The 13,022-nt window shown below is 51.1% G+C and overlaps 3 protein-coding genes across 6 annotated transcripts; 2 read left to right on the forward strand and 1 right to left on the reverse strand.

Moving 5' to 3' along the window:
• Window positions 1–3,888: 3,888 nt before the first annotated feature.
• On the forward strand, window positions 3,889–8,704 carry LOC120649519 (protein IQ-DOMAIN 1-like). 4 transcript variants are annotated; one of them, XM_039926334.1, is made up of 9 exons: window positions 3,889–4,132; window positions 4,633–4,716; window positions 4,839–4,964; window positions 5,501–5,746; window positions 6,347–6,574; window positions 6,808–6,921; window positions 7,484–7,778; window positions 7,854–7,943; window positions 8,157–8,704. In XM_039926334.1, the coding sequence occupies exons 3-9, from the start codon at window positions 4,866–4,868 to the stop codon at window positions 8,300–8,302; spliced, it is 1,218 nt and encodes a 405-aa protein (XP_039782268.1). In that variant the 5' UTR covers window positions 3,889–4,132; window positions 4,633–4,716; window positions 4,839–4,865; the 3' UTR covers window positions 8,303–8,704. The 4 variants fall into 4 exon arrangements, with proteins under 4 accessions (XP_039782268.1, XP_039782269.1, XP_039782267.1 ...); XM_039926335.1 differs by having other exon boundaries at window positions 7,484–7,748; XM_039926333.1 differs by having other exon boundaries at window positions 3,891–4,132; window positions 7,484–7,943.
• A 216-nt stretch (window positions 8,705–8,920) lies between these two features.
• Window positions 8,921–10,746, forward strand: LOC120649521. Its single transcript, XM_039926340.1, has 2 exons — window positions 8,921–9,345; window positions 10,079–10,746. The coding sequence occupies exons 1-2, from the start codon at window positions 9,034–9,036 to the stop codon at window positions 10,490–10,492; spliced, it is 726 nt and encodes a 241-aa protein (XP_039782274.1). The 5' UTR covers window positions 8,921–9,033; the 3' UTR covers window positions 10,493–10,746.
• Window positions 10,747–11,308: 562 nt separating this feature from the next.
• LOC120649520 (syntaxin-121-like) lies at window positions 11,309–12,796 on the reverse strand. The gene has a single exon (XM_039926339.1). The coding sequence runs from the start codon at window positions 12,422–12,424 to the stop codon at window positions 11,498–11,500; it is 927 nt and encodes a 308-aa protein (XP_039782273.1). The 5' UTR covers window positions 12,425–12,796; the 3' UTR covers window positions 11,309–11,497.
• Window positions 12,797–13,022: the final 226 nt, after the last annotated feature.

Consider the following 13,022-nt stretch of genomic DNA (forward strand, 5'->3'; position numbering starts at 1 on the left):
TCCGGGGTCTTCCGCCGAAAGGCCGGGGGCTGCGGGTGAGGCGGGGAGCGCGTGTTGACGCGACCGTGGCGGTGTGTAGGGCTGGAAACGAGCCGAGCCGAGCCAGGCTCGGCTCGGCTCGGTGCGGCTCGGTGGGTGGACGAGCCGAGCCTGGCTCGGCTCGGTCCTTTGGCGAGCTCATTCAGTAGGCTCGGCTCGGCTCGAAGGAGGCTCGCGAGCCAGCTCGAGCCGGCTCGCGAGCCGGGGCACAGCAGTTGCCGCCGGCCAGCGACCGGTCAGCACGCGCGACGGCGCGCGGCCGAGCTGCAGCGGCGCATGGCCGGGCGGAGCGGTGGCGGCGAGGGAGGGGAGGTAGGACGCACCCACGCCTGCGGCCGTGCTCCGCCCACACAGCGAGCGCCATGGCCGTCGAGAGGATGGGGAGCAGGAAGGAGAGGAGAGTGAGGGCGGAGAGGGAGGGAGGGGGCGGAGGGCCGGCGTTGACCCGCCAGGGCAGCGAGGGAGAGAAGGGAGGGGGGCGCCGGCGTGGACCCGTGGCAGTCGGCTTCGCCCGCGCAGGGGAGGAGAAGACGGCGGCGGGGAGGAGAAGACGGCGGCGCCCGCGAATCGAAGATGGCCGGCTTTGGGGAAGAAGGCCGCCCACGCCCGCGGCCGTGCTCCCCACGCCGCCGTCCGCCCGTCCCCTACTGCTCCGCGCGCCGCAGCGAGCTCCGTGCACGCCGTCCTTGCTTATCCGCCGCCGCCATGAGCACCGCCGCACGCCGCACGCCACGAGCCGCGAGCTTCACCGGGGAGGCTCCGCCGTTGGAGGGTAGGGGCGGCGGCCGGCGGGCGCGGCTGATGGCTGGCGGCCGCCGGCCCGGAGGGCTGGAGTGGGGGCGAGGGCGGCGGCCGGCGGGGACCGGCACTCCGGAGTCCGGCAGGTCGGCAGCCGGCAGGGGACGGCGGGCTGGTGGCGGCGGCGGCGCGGCGCGTCCTGCCTCATGGCTACTGGGTGGATGGGCCTATGAGGCCGCTGGGTGGATGGGCTGCTGGGTGGATGGGCCGGCCTGCTACTGGGTTGGCCCAGCTCGTGAGCCGGCTCACGAGCTGAAGCGAGCCGGCTCGGCTCGGCTCGCTGTTTGGACGAGCCTAATATCTAGGCTCGGCTCGGCTCGTTCAAGGCTCGCGAGCTGCTCCGAGCCGAGCCGAGCTGCACCGAGCCCGAGCCAGCTCATGAGCCTCGAGCTTTTTTTCCAGCCCTAGCGGTGTGGGTGTGGGTCGCCGGGTGCGGGTCCGTGCCGGTCTGCCGGAGGGAAGGGAAGCGAGGCGAGGCGAGCCGCGCCCGGTAAGGAGATCCCCTCGTTTTGGGAAGATGCTTGTGCTCCCCGTCTTCTGTTATGGCGAGGAGAGGTTAGCTTTCCATCAAATAAACTTCCTGTTAACGATGGAATTAGGGATGATATTTTGTGCCGCTGAATCGTGGTCAAGCAACCTATACATCCAGCAATAGATCAGTCCCACTTGGATTTTTTTTTTAAAAAAAAAGATCAGTCCCGCTTGTAGTACAAGCATATAGGAAGAAATTTGGGATGATCGGGTCTTCAGCTTTGCATATAACTATATCAGGTTACCATCCAAGCTGAGATCACACCGGGAACTTTCTTCATAAAGACAAGTATAAGTGAAGTTTCATGAGAGTTTGATGAGCATTTAATTTTATTGATGTGGTAGTATATTAATGAAAAATAAAAAAGAAGAGTTTCATTTCTATAACACTCATCTGATACAATTATCTAGTTTTTATTATAGGTAACTATGCAGTAAAACAGATTGCCCTAAGACTGACATCTTCTACTCCACTCGTTCCAAATTATAGTTTGACTTTTTTATTTCAAGTTTGACCACTAATATTATTCAAAAAAATTGTGCATACTCAAATTTAAGTCATTCTTGAAGAACTTTTATTAATATAAAGCAAGCCACAATAAAAATATGATATTTTGCACAAAATTTGAAATAAGACGAATGGTCAAACTTGTAATAAAAAAGATCAAACGAACCATAATTTGAACCGAGTGAGTATGTCGGGTGGAAAGAGTCAATCAGATGATGAATCTGATTTCTTGCGACACATCTATAGCCACATCGTCCCAAATTACAAACACACATCCTCATTCATTTCTGGACGGAAAGACCATCTTTCCGGTTTCCTCCAATGTTACTGTTGTCGCTTTTTGCCGTGCATGAGTGTTGCTTTTATCTAGCGATGTTCTAATTTCAACCACAAAGCTGTGAACGCTGCATGAAACTTTTGTGGCATTTCTTCACCATTTTCCTCACACACCGTTCCATTCATTCCACCGTATCAATAGCGGAGATTCTTCGAATTTCGTAGATTTCAACTAGTGACATCGTTAGTTGTTGGGTCATAATAAGCTTTTTTACCGTTCCAGATAGGGTAACCAGAAGGAAAATTGACACATAATACTGCCGGAAAATGAACAATTTTGTAACTCTGGAGTCCACACCTTAATAAGCCCGGTGAACCCATACGACATTACGACATCCATCATCCTCAAAACTTTTTTTTTCCGAATGAATGTCGCCCACATGTGCGTTTGTATTAATATAGCAGGAAAAAATCTTGTGCATACAAACTCGTGTATTGGTAATTTAATATAATTGTTCAGGCTGATATATTGACTGTTAAACTCTTAACTCGAACATCAACCTACTTTTAAGCTCATGCAAGACAATTTGAGCATCGGGTGCATTTCATGTCTATTCAATCTGAAGTTTTTTCCCGTTTGAGCATGTCATCATGAGAGACAAATTTGTGTCATACGGCATGTCTTAAGTCTTATGCTGAGTTGTACCAAAAAAAAAGTCTTATGCTGAGCATCTTTTTACCTTCGAAGTGTTGAGGAAGTTTCAGGAATCGTTCAAGAAATGGCGAACCACACGTATGTCAGGAATGAGGAATAATCTGAATCAGGCGATCTCCAAATTCCGAATTATATTGTTCTTTTCCACAGAGGCTTGACTGCTTGACAGGATGAGAGGTCACTGATGAAGCGCGTACGTGCCGTGGACTAGCAAGGACGGGTAACATGGCGGCATGGCGCTCAATCAACCTCCTATTTCCGAGGAAGGAGAAAGAGAGCTTGTCCTTTTTCTGGTTAGTGGCTGGTAGCTGCAGCAGCCGCAGAGCACTGATAGGCTGATAGCACGTTAATCACATGATTTCTTTAAAGCGAAATCTCAAGATGCCCCGTGGGGTCATCCAGTCCATGAGTGCGCCCCATCATCAATGTCAGTGAACGAACCAGGCCCTGATAGAAAAACAAACAATTCAAAAACAAGTTATTCAATATTTACACGGAGTACTTCACAAATTCTAGGATTGATACCATTCAGAGGTAAAAACAAGGCTAAAACATGTGATCCTCCCATGCTATCAGAAGAAACCACTCGCAAAAATCCACAGCAAAGTGACAAGTCCGTCGGCTTTCAGGTGAGGATCTGCACGGTTTGCTGAACCCAGCTTGTTCTTGTCCTGGTTCCTGCAGCTCAGCAAGAAAATCAACAGGATGGTAAAAAAAACAAACAACGGTGCAGAAAGTCACACTGTTCGCTGGACTGGAGCGGCTGGATGGAGCTGATTTATGTGAGGGAATAGGACTGTAGCACTGGTGGTAGCGGATGATTACTGTAGCAAAAGTCTACTGCAAAGTTTCAAATATGGAGAATCTCACTATAAACGATGGTAGTATAGCAATATCAATAGTGGTACTGTAGCACTGATCCGGACAATCAAGGCGAACAGGTGAGTGAAAACGCGAGAAAAGCGCCGTCCTTTCTCTTTTGTTCCTTTACTCCCCTTCCTCTCTCTCTCCTACTCTGTGCCGTTGCCACTGCCCACTGTTGCCGCACAGCAAGCCCCGCAGCACACCACGCAAGCAGGAGCAGCGGCAGCGGGGCGCAATAATGCGGACGCAGGCGAGCACAGCGGCGTCACGGCTGCGGCAGTAATGGCCGCCTGGTTCCACCACGGCGTCTACTAGCGACACACTTCGAGCCCACCCCTTCCTTGATTCCTTCACCACACCCCGCTCCGGATCGCGCACCGCGCCTGGCCCCCAAACGCAATCTTGGCCGTGTTTGGTTGAAATACATAAAAATACTGTAGCAACTTTGACCATTAATTTAAAATATTAAATGAAATCTAATTACAAAGACACCTCCAGAACCCCTGTAAATTGCGAGACGAATCTAACGAGGCCTTTAATCACGCGATTAGAGGTTGGTTACTGTAGCACCACTGTAGCAAATCATCACTTAATTACCGTCACTAGATTCGTCTCGAAAAGTTACGCTCATCTCTGAAGAAGTTTTGCAAATAGACTTCGTTTAGTATCCCATGCATACGAGATTCTCTTCTCGAAAAACGTGCGCTAAAAATTTCGGTGGTAACCAAACACGGCCCTTCTGCCGGGGAGATTTGCAAAAATGGGACTGCAAACATTGGCCTTTGCAGTTTTGCCATTGACCCCACATTTCATAGGCACAGATGGTCCCACCGTGTCATTCACTGGGAGTGGCAAATTCACGAGTGGTCAGTGTTTGCAGTCCTAATATTGCAATTTTTTCCTTCTGCCGAGCGGCGCCGTTCATTGGGTGGCGACTGGCGAGGCGACCCCGGCTCTCGGTGTGGTCTCGGCCGGCGTTGATCAGGTGATGCGTGTTTTGTGGCTGCTTTTTACTCTCTCTTTTCCCCCCTTCTTGTGAGATTGTGCGGTTTTGGGCGCGATACATTCGTGCCGGTGCTGATGGAAACTGGAAAGCTTGCGTTTTAGGTTGATGCGAGTGAGAAGGGCGGCGCGATGGGCATCTCGGCGAGGTGGCTTAAGTCGTTGGTTGGGCTGAGGAAGGTGGAGCGGCAGCAGCAGCAGCAAAAGGAGGATGAAGATGTTGGACGGATGGTACGATATCTTCCAATCAATCTGCAGTTCTGGCGTATCTTGGTTCTTAAATTGTGGTTGGTGAATTGATGTTGTTTATTGCCTAGACCTGGTGTGGATTGTGCAAGGATCATGTTCACAAAGAAAGGGAGAACTTATTAAATGGGCTTCTTTATCATATCATAACAAATAACAATTGACAAATCCTAGGTTTGTAAAGAACAATGTAGATGATCCATCCCTGACTGAATTGGCGTTGCACCTGGTAATTTGTAATGCATTGTGTGTGTGTGTGTTAGTTTTGAATTTTACTGCAGAGTGCATATTGCTGGTAATTGGTACCTGCTTGGTTCAAAGCTTGCTAGAGTACATACGAGCATAAGGAAAAGTAATGGCAAATTGGCAATAGCTGGACCTTTTCAATTTTGAGCACTTAAAGCCCTCTGCCGCTGTGCAATCCCAAGAGCTGCAAATTAACAAACTGATTGGTATATACATCACAACCCTTTTATGTGTATTGTATCATTTCGCTTATGAGTTAATTGGGAAAACTGCAGAAAAATGATGCCACAGAACTGTTACATGGCCAGAATCAGCACTTCCAAGATGACAGCAGCCTTGCTGCACAACAAGATTTCACAGAAGTTGCTAATGGAAATGGTTCACGGGAAGGTGATTCGGATGCGCCTTCATGCTTGGAACCCACTTGTGGTTCACCTCATATTCCACTGCCTCAAACTGAAGATGAACTCAACGAGATCTGGGCTGCTACAGTTATTCAGACAGCATTTAGAGCTTTCTTGGTACTCATTCATACTGTCATGTGGATTCAGATCCAATGCATGCAAGTGCAGACTTCTGAAAATGTTGTTAGCTCCAATATCTCAGCAAACCTAAATAGGCACTATTATACTCAAAACCTTAATATTCTTTGTGTTTTCACCACTTGTTTTACCTTATCAGTTACTTACAGTTTTAATTCCAAATAAATCACACGCAGTAAGTCGTATGACTAATTGATAACTTTATTGATAAAAGATATTGAGTTTTAGCAAAAATAAAATTATCCTGCTAGATCATCCTGTTATATTTATCAGGTTTACAGTTTTTTTCATCTCAGTTCTGGTTGTAGCTAATGCCAATGCAATTTGAATTTCCTGGTGCAACTAAACCAATTAATCTTATATTCTAACTTCTAACTATGGTTTTGTATCTGTCCATGGGTGTATTCAGTAATGATGCTTGACTCAGTATGTTCACAATCTGATTGTATGTTGCCATTTGCATCTGTAAAGTTGGCAAAAAGAAGTGTTCTTTGCCCCAGAAACATAGAGACGTCACCATAATTCTCACTTAATGTTTTAGTTCCCTATGGTTCTCACCTGGGTACTTCTCTTTTTCAGGCTAGGAGAGCCCGTCGAGCTTTAAAAGGGCTGGTTAGGCTTCAAGCCCTTGTAAGAGGTCATATAGTGCGAAAGCAGGCTGCTACAACGCTCCGCTGCATGCAAGCTTTGGTCAGGGTTCAAGCCCGTGTTAGAGCAAGGCGAGTTCGCATGGCTTTGGAAAACCAGATCGAACAGCAAAATAGTTCACCAGAGCAAACGAAGGAGGCACAAGTTAGAGAAATTGAGGTGAGATTCACAAGTTGCCAAAGAAGGCATCCTATCTTCTATGGCAGATAGTTATACATGCTGCTACTATTTCAAACGTTGTGCTTCCAAAACACTACGACATGATTTGATTACAAATGACCATATTTTCCTCTAGAAACGTATCCTGCTCTTCTCATTAGAAAATAATAACTGACATGGCCGTGCAACGATTTGGTTTGTTTGTGAACTTTTAGCATTGTCTTAAATTACAGGATGGCTGGTGTGATAGTATTGGTTCTGTGGAAGATATCCAAACAAAGCTTTTAAAGAGGCAGGAAGCTGCAGTTAAACGCGAGCGAGCCATGGCCTATGCTCTTACTCATCAGGTAGTTTATCCAACTTTTACACCATCATAGTTCATAAACTGTTATCTGGTAATAAGAATTTTACTGAAGCAGTAAATCATGGATTAGAGTGAACGTTGTAATGCATGAAACTTGCTCTAGTTTAAATATAGGGTAAATATATTATGGGCATGTGTGGAATGATATGGTTTGTCGTTTGACCCTGCTAGCCTGCTATCTTCTGTAATGGGCTTCTGTAGTATCTACTGCAAGGATGTTTTCTGTTGCCTGTTGGATACTAAGAATTCCTTTCATAGGGAACAGTTGAAGTTGCCCATTCCTTGCATGCTTGCCTCATATTTCCCATGCTATTCTGTTTGGTCAGCTCTTAGTACTAATTACATTCTGTAGCAAACATGAGAACAGTACTCGCAAGGAAAAGGAAAGATCTGTGCTTCGGCCCTCCATGGTAGGAAAAACACATCCAGTCATGATAATTGAAATAACCTTCAGCTGATAAAAAAGGGGATCCACAGTGCAAGGTTAGGGCGCCTTTCAAAATCCTGGGATCTGAACTTCTTAACTTGTTTCCCCTCTATTTCAGTGGCAAGCAAGTTCAAGACAAGCGACAGCATTTGAACCTGACAAGAACAGCTGGGGCTGGAATTGGCTAGAGAGATGGATGTCTGTTCGTCCATGGGAGAGTCGGTTCCTTGGTGCTTACACAGCAGACGGGATTGTCAAGGTTAATGAATTGAGGCAACCTGACAGAAGTGCAACCAAGACTCCATACAGAAAACCTGTTAAAAAGCATGATTCACTTCAACCAAACACATTGAACCAGAAGGTCTTCCCTTCGAATTCAGAGGGTGGTGGCTCCTCAACAAACCGTTCAAATGGTCCCGTATCTGGTAAATCCAGGCTGAGGGTGTTAGCCAGAGAAGGTTCTGATGAAGCTCTATCTCATCCTTCAGGACTTGGTGTGCGTTCCACTAGTAATCCAAAGGAGAGGAATGGGGATTTGGATTCACATGTTCATAAAAGACTCTCCTTGCCTGGCAGTGGTAAGTCCTGACACTACCTGCATCTAGCACGAGCTATTTTTTATCTGAAGATTTGCAAGAATTTTCTTGTTACACATATGTCATCTGAGTTGTTTCCTTAGATACACGTAGCTTGTACTGGAATTTAGCTTTTCAGACATGGGATACGTTAATGTTTACATGACAGCTTAAGAAAAATTCGAATTCATTCACTTGTTATTGGCAAATCACCAGGTGTAGAAGCTGGCAAACGTCTGACGAAGAAAACCATGGTTAACCGATCCCTGAAGTCTACAAAAGATCACCAGATGTTGCAGTCAAGGCATCACCTTGCCAGTTCCATTGATCCGTTGCCTAACAGAGTTGAGCTGCAGACTTGAGAAGCCATGTGAAGCCTGATCTTGGATTGCACTTAGCAAGTCAGAAGTCATTCCTCGTTCGTGGAGCGAAGATCGATCCAGCATTCGCTGCGATGTAGATGTGGCCTCAGCTCATTTCATGAGAGATTAGATTGGCCATATCATATATCTGGAGGTGACTATTGGGTGTATTGTTGTATTTGTAAGCTGTAGCTATGAGCTGTAAATTTTTGTGCTTTGACTTGTGCCGTTGTGCGTTTGTGTGTTGTCGGTCTATGGTATTGGTATACCTGTCTCTTCGAAGGTTAAGCGAGGTAGATCTATTGAACTGTTTTGTCGTCCATAGTATTGGTAGTTTTGTAGAGAGTAATAGTTGCAGTAGAGACAACTACTAATTGCACATGCTGTTATCTCGATTTTCCACATTTCTTATTTTGTTTAGATAAAAAATGTGGTGAAGGCATTGGCTGCAAGTCTGCAACCCTGAAAGTCAATCTGGCAAAAGAAAAAAAAGAAAAAATATATAGCAGAAAAAAGAAGAAGAAGATATTTAATTGCAGGGCCGACTAGAAGAACTGGCCCGGCAAGGCCCAACAAGAAGCCGCCTCCTTTTTAAGCCTTCTTTATTCCTTGCCCCCGCGACGCGTCTTCGTGAGTTGTAACGAACCGGATTACCGGAAACCTCCTCCCTCTCGTCAACGGGCCTCGTCCGTCGCGCCCGAGGAAACCACACCACACCCCAGTCGCGCGCTATGGCGGCGAGGTCGTCGAGGCGTCTGCCGGCACCGGCCGCCGTGGCCGCCGCCGCGCTCCTCCTCGCGTCGTTGGCCGCGGGCGACGACCACAACGGCGTGTACGACCCGTGCGCGGACACGACGGTGCGGCGCGGCGACGGGTTCACCCTCGGCGTGGCCTTCGCGGGCCGCGACGCCTTCTTCTCCGGCGGCGTGCAGCTCTCCCCCTGCGACAGCCGCCTCGGGCTCGCCAACCGCGCGCAGGTTGCGCTCTTCCGCCCCAAGGTCGACGAGATTTCGCTGCTCACCATCAACTCCTCCTTCGACCCGGTGGGTTACGTTCCTCGCCGCCGCCGTTGCTAGCCACTAAATCCTTCTAAAATTTCGATAAATTCTTCGTGCACTTGGTATATGATTTTTTTTGAACCGCTTGGTTTATGGATTACTGAACATAAACGCATGAGGAACCTATAGTTATTAATTGCGAAATTTCACCTCATGGCATAAATCGTTTTCTCTTTACTTCCCTTTTCTAACAGTTATTACTAGAAGAAAGAAAAATCTTAGGCTATCGATAAAATAATTAGAGTGGAGAAAACCTAGTTACTAATGAGAGGTAGTAGTTAGAGAAGAACTTGTCAGAAACGTCGGTGATCATGGCCAGCTTGGACTTGGAGGGGTTTTGCCAGGCGTTAAGGGATCGAGCTGGGCATTGTTGTCCCATCGACACGTCGAGACAGTGCCATTTTCGGACGCATTTGGGTTGCTGATGCAGGTGCAGCGCTGGCTGCCCGTCCTATGGGCTTGGGACACGCCTCGTGTATTCATTCCTGTGGTCCAAGTGTTGGGTTGTTAGGTTTCGCGATGCAGTTTACTCGGGAGTTTATGAATGTGCCCAGTCTGGTCAGGTTTGAAATACTTGATTGCGTCAGGGAATTGGTAGGAGCTGCCTGTTCATGCAGTTTTTCTCATATAGAACAGCTCTAATTTTGAACGTTTACAAACTCGTAAGTAAAAACCAAGTGCTAATAACGGAGAATCAATCCTTTTAACCCTGTTGCAGTCATCAAACGCCAGCATGGTCGCCTTCGCCGGGAGGAAGTACGCGGCGAGGTCGCCCCCGGCGTTCGTGGGCAACATCTCGTACACGGTGACCAGCTTCACCCTGGTGCTGGAGTTCCAGAAGGGCAGGCTCCAGAACCTGTTCTGGAAGGGCGGCGACTGCTCGTCGTGCTCCGGGCGCGCCGACTTCGCGTGCGTGGACGGGAGCTGCGCGGTGAGGACGGCGAGCTGCAGGGGCAAGGGCGGGCAGGCGGACTGCAGCCCGGGCATCCAGCTCGCCTTCTCCGGCACGGACAAGCACGAGGCCGTGCTCAACTCGTGGTACGAGGTCTCCAGGCTCCGCCAGTACTCCCTGTTCGGGCTCTTCTCCAACCTCAAGGACTCGCTCACCAGCCAGTTCAGCAGCTTCTTCTAGAGCCCCCGATCGATGAGATGAGCCGGAGACGTCGTTCTGTTTCTGTATGTTCGTTTGCATCTGTTCAGTGCGTAGGGAATGTTCAGTGAGCGAGTGTTTCTATTCCTGACAAAAAAAAGAGAAAATGTTTGTACATCACGAGTCGGTCCTATATATGTAGCTATATATAGTTGGTAATACGTACTACGAGGCAGAACAAGTTATGCGTGCCACTCTTCAGTTTGTGTACTTGTTCTTTCAGATTTGTCGTGCCATTTAATCTGCCCCTTGTATGATGAGATGCCTTGCAGAGATGATGGCTCCTGTGCTGCTGTGCGTTGGGCCGTGCCGCCGTGACAACCCGTGCGCGCTACGTTCGCCGTCGGCGAGGAATCATCGGGTGGCATCCGCCCTCCCATGTGTTCACGGAGAAAACTGGTCTGCGCAGGCGGGTGCAGAGACACGTGCCGCGGCCGGCGCGTGTGCTTTCCCCTTGCGCGAGATGGTGGAAGACGTGCCGGCAAGGGAGAGGGCGCCAGGGGAGGCCGTACCCGTCGGTGAATCAACGGGCACGGCGGCGGCGGTGGCGGTGGCGCGGTCGGTCGCGTGCGTTCCCGGCGTCACGAAACTCGGGACGGGAGCTCTCCGCTCCTGCCTGGGCGTCAACGCTGAAGCGGGCGGCGTCCTGCGTACTACTCTGCAACCACTTTAGAGGAGCGCAGGTTTGACTCGCGAGTCTCGCCTGCTGCCTGCTCGATCCGATCCAAGTTCGTTCGGTTCATCTGCCCCAGCGCATCAAGAACAGAGAAATGGCTCGGCTCGAGAATCCAACCCAGATGACGTGAAACAAAAATCACCGATAATGTAATCAGCTAGCCATATACGGAGTATGATACAAACGCCACGAACAAACAGCTATAACGAATTCGAAACAAGAAACAATAATAATCTCTCCCGGCGTATTGTATTGCGTCCACAAGAGCACCGCCGGATCGCCATGGCCAATCAGCCAGGCTGCTGCTGCTGCTAGTTGCTCTTGTTGACGTTCTTGAGCACGATAGGGAGGACGATGACGAGCACGATGACGAGGAGGATGAGGATGGCGATGCACGTCCACTTGCGCGTGCTCCTCTGGTGCTTCCGCGCCACCTGCAGCTGCTCCCGGCCGCGGTCGACGAAGGACCTGGCGCGCCCCACGTTGCCCTCGATGTCGTCCAGCTGCTCCCCCTGCGCCGCCACCAGCACCGCCATGTCGTTGAACACCTGCTGCAGCTCCCGCAGGCTGCGCTCCAGCTCCGCCACCGCGCCGTGCCGCTCCTGGATCTCCGCCACCACGCCCAGCACCTCCCCGCGCCCCTGCTCCGCCACCGCGCGCTGCAGGATCCGCTCCCCCTCGCCGGACTCCGCCAGCGCGTCCAGCGTCGCCTCGTCCGGCTGCGCCCCCGTCACCGTGAAGTAGCGCCGCGCCACCGTGTCGCGGTACTCGGCTGCGATGCGGGACCGGAGGGAGGAGAAGGCCTCCATCGAGTCCCGGAGCTTCTTGCGGAGCCCGGCCACCACGGACGTGCGCGTGCGGTCGGTGGACGACCCCGGGCCGCACCCGGGCACCGACCGGTTGGCGGCGTTGGCGCGGTCCAGGGACTCGAGCCGGAGCTTCACCACCTTGGCCTTCTTGATCGCCGCGGCGACGTCGGCGTCCATCCGGGACCGGAGCTCGCGCACGGCCGCCGCGTCGTGCAGCGACTTGCCCCCCTCGTTGGCGTCGTGGAGGGAGCGCTGGATGCGCTCCAGGCCGCGGAGCTCGTCCTTGATGGACTCCACGTCCTCGAAGAACTTGTCCAGGCTCGCGCCCGCCGCGGCACCCGGCGGCGCGGACAGCTCCACGCCGCCGGACTCGATGTCTCCGTCCCCGCCGCCGCCGCGCTTCCACGAGCTCGAGAACAGGTTGTTCATGGCGGCTGGCTGGCTGTCTCCTGAATCGCGCCGCTGCTCTGGCTCTGGCTGGGTGTCCGGCTAGTCTCCTGGCGGATCGGGATCAAGATCGTTTCTTGGGATTCGCTCCGGCGGCAGGTTTCTTGGATCGGGAGAAGAAATACTAGTGGTGGCTGGCAAATGGAGAGGGAGAAGATTCAATCAATCAATCGTGCAAGCAGGGGACGAGGACGCGGAGTTGAAGGAGTCGGCGTCTGGGTTGGGGAGCGGAACGGGGAAGGAGGGAACGATGCGATGCGATGTGACGGGCTGCGCGTGAGGGTGAGGACTGAGGAGACCGTGTGACTGTGTGAGCGCGCCGCCCGCGACCTGCTCTGTAATGCCAACGCGGGAGGAAGGTGGGAGGAAGGCGAGGACGGGCACGTACACGAGTCGGAGACGACGACCGGACGATGGCTCAGGCTCAGGCTCAGGCTCCGGCTCCGGACCACGCGGGTGGCGTTGCTGGAAATCCAACGTCCCGAGCCGGAACCTACTAAATTAAAACTCTTAATTAAGTGTAATTGTCGTCATTTGAACACATCGGACACATTAGTTTAATGGCTTAATTTGGCGATCC

The sequence above is a fragment of the Panicum virgatum genome, chromosome 9K (assembly GCF_016808335.1).
Source record: "Panicum virgatum strain AP13 chromosome 9K, P.virgatum_v5, whole genome shotgun sequence".
NCBI lineage: Eukaryota > Viridiplantae > Streptophyta > Magnoliopsida > Poales > Poaceae > Panicum > Panicum virgatum.

Bases quoted from the DNA above. Each gene is read 5' to 3' on its own strand.
- LOC120649521 (XM_039926340.1), top strand. From the start codon at position 9,034: ATGGCGGCGAGGTCGTCGAGGCGTCTGCCGGCACCGGCCGCCGTGGCC. The intron at 9,346-10,078 runs GTGGGTTACGTT...ACCCTGTTGCAG, and splicing joins TCAACTCCTCCTTCGACCCG to TCATCAAACGCCAGCATGGT.
- LOC120649520 (XM_039926339.1), bottom strand. From the start codon at position 12,424: ATGAACAACCTGTTCTCGAGCTCGTGGAAGCGCGGCGGCGGCGGGGAC.
- LOC120649519 (XM_039926333.1), top strand. From the start codon at position 4,866: ATGGGCATCTCGGCGAGGTGGCTTAAGTCGTTGGTTGGGCTGAGGAAG. The intron at 6,575-6,807 runs GTGAGATTCACA...CTTAAATTACAG, and splicing joins CACAAGTTAGAGAAATTGAG to GATGGCTGGTGTGATAGTAT. The intron at 6,922-7,483 runs GTAGTTTATCCA...CCTCTATTTCAG, and splicing joins CCTATGCTCTTACTCATCAG to TGGCAAGCAAGTTCAAGACA.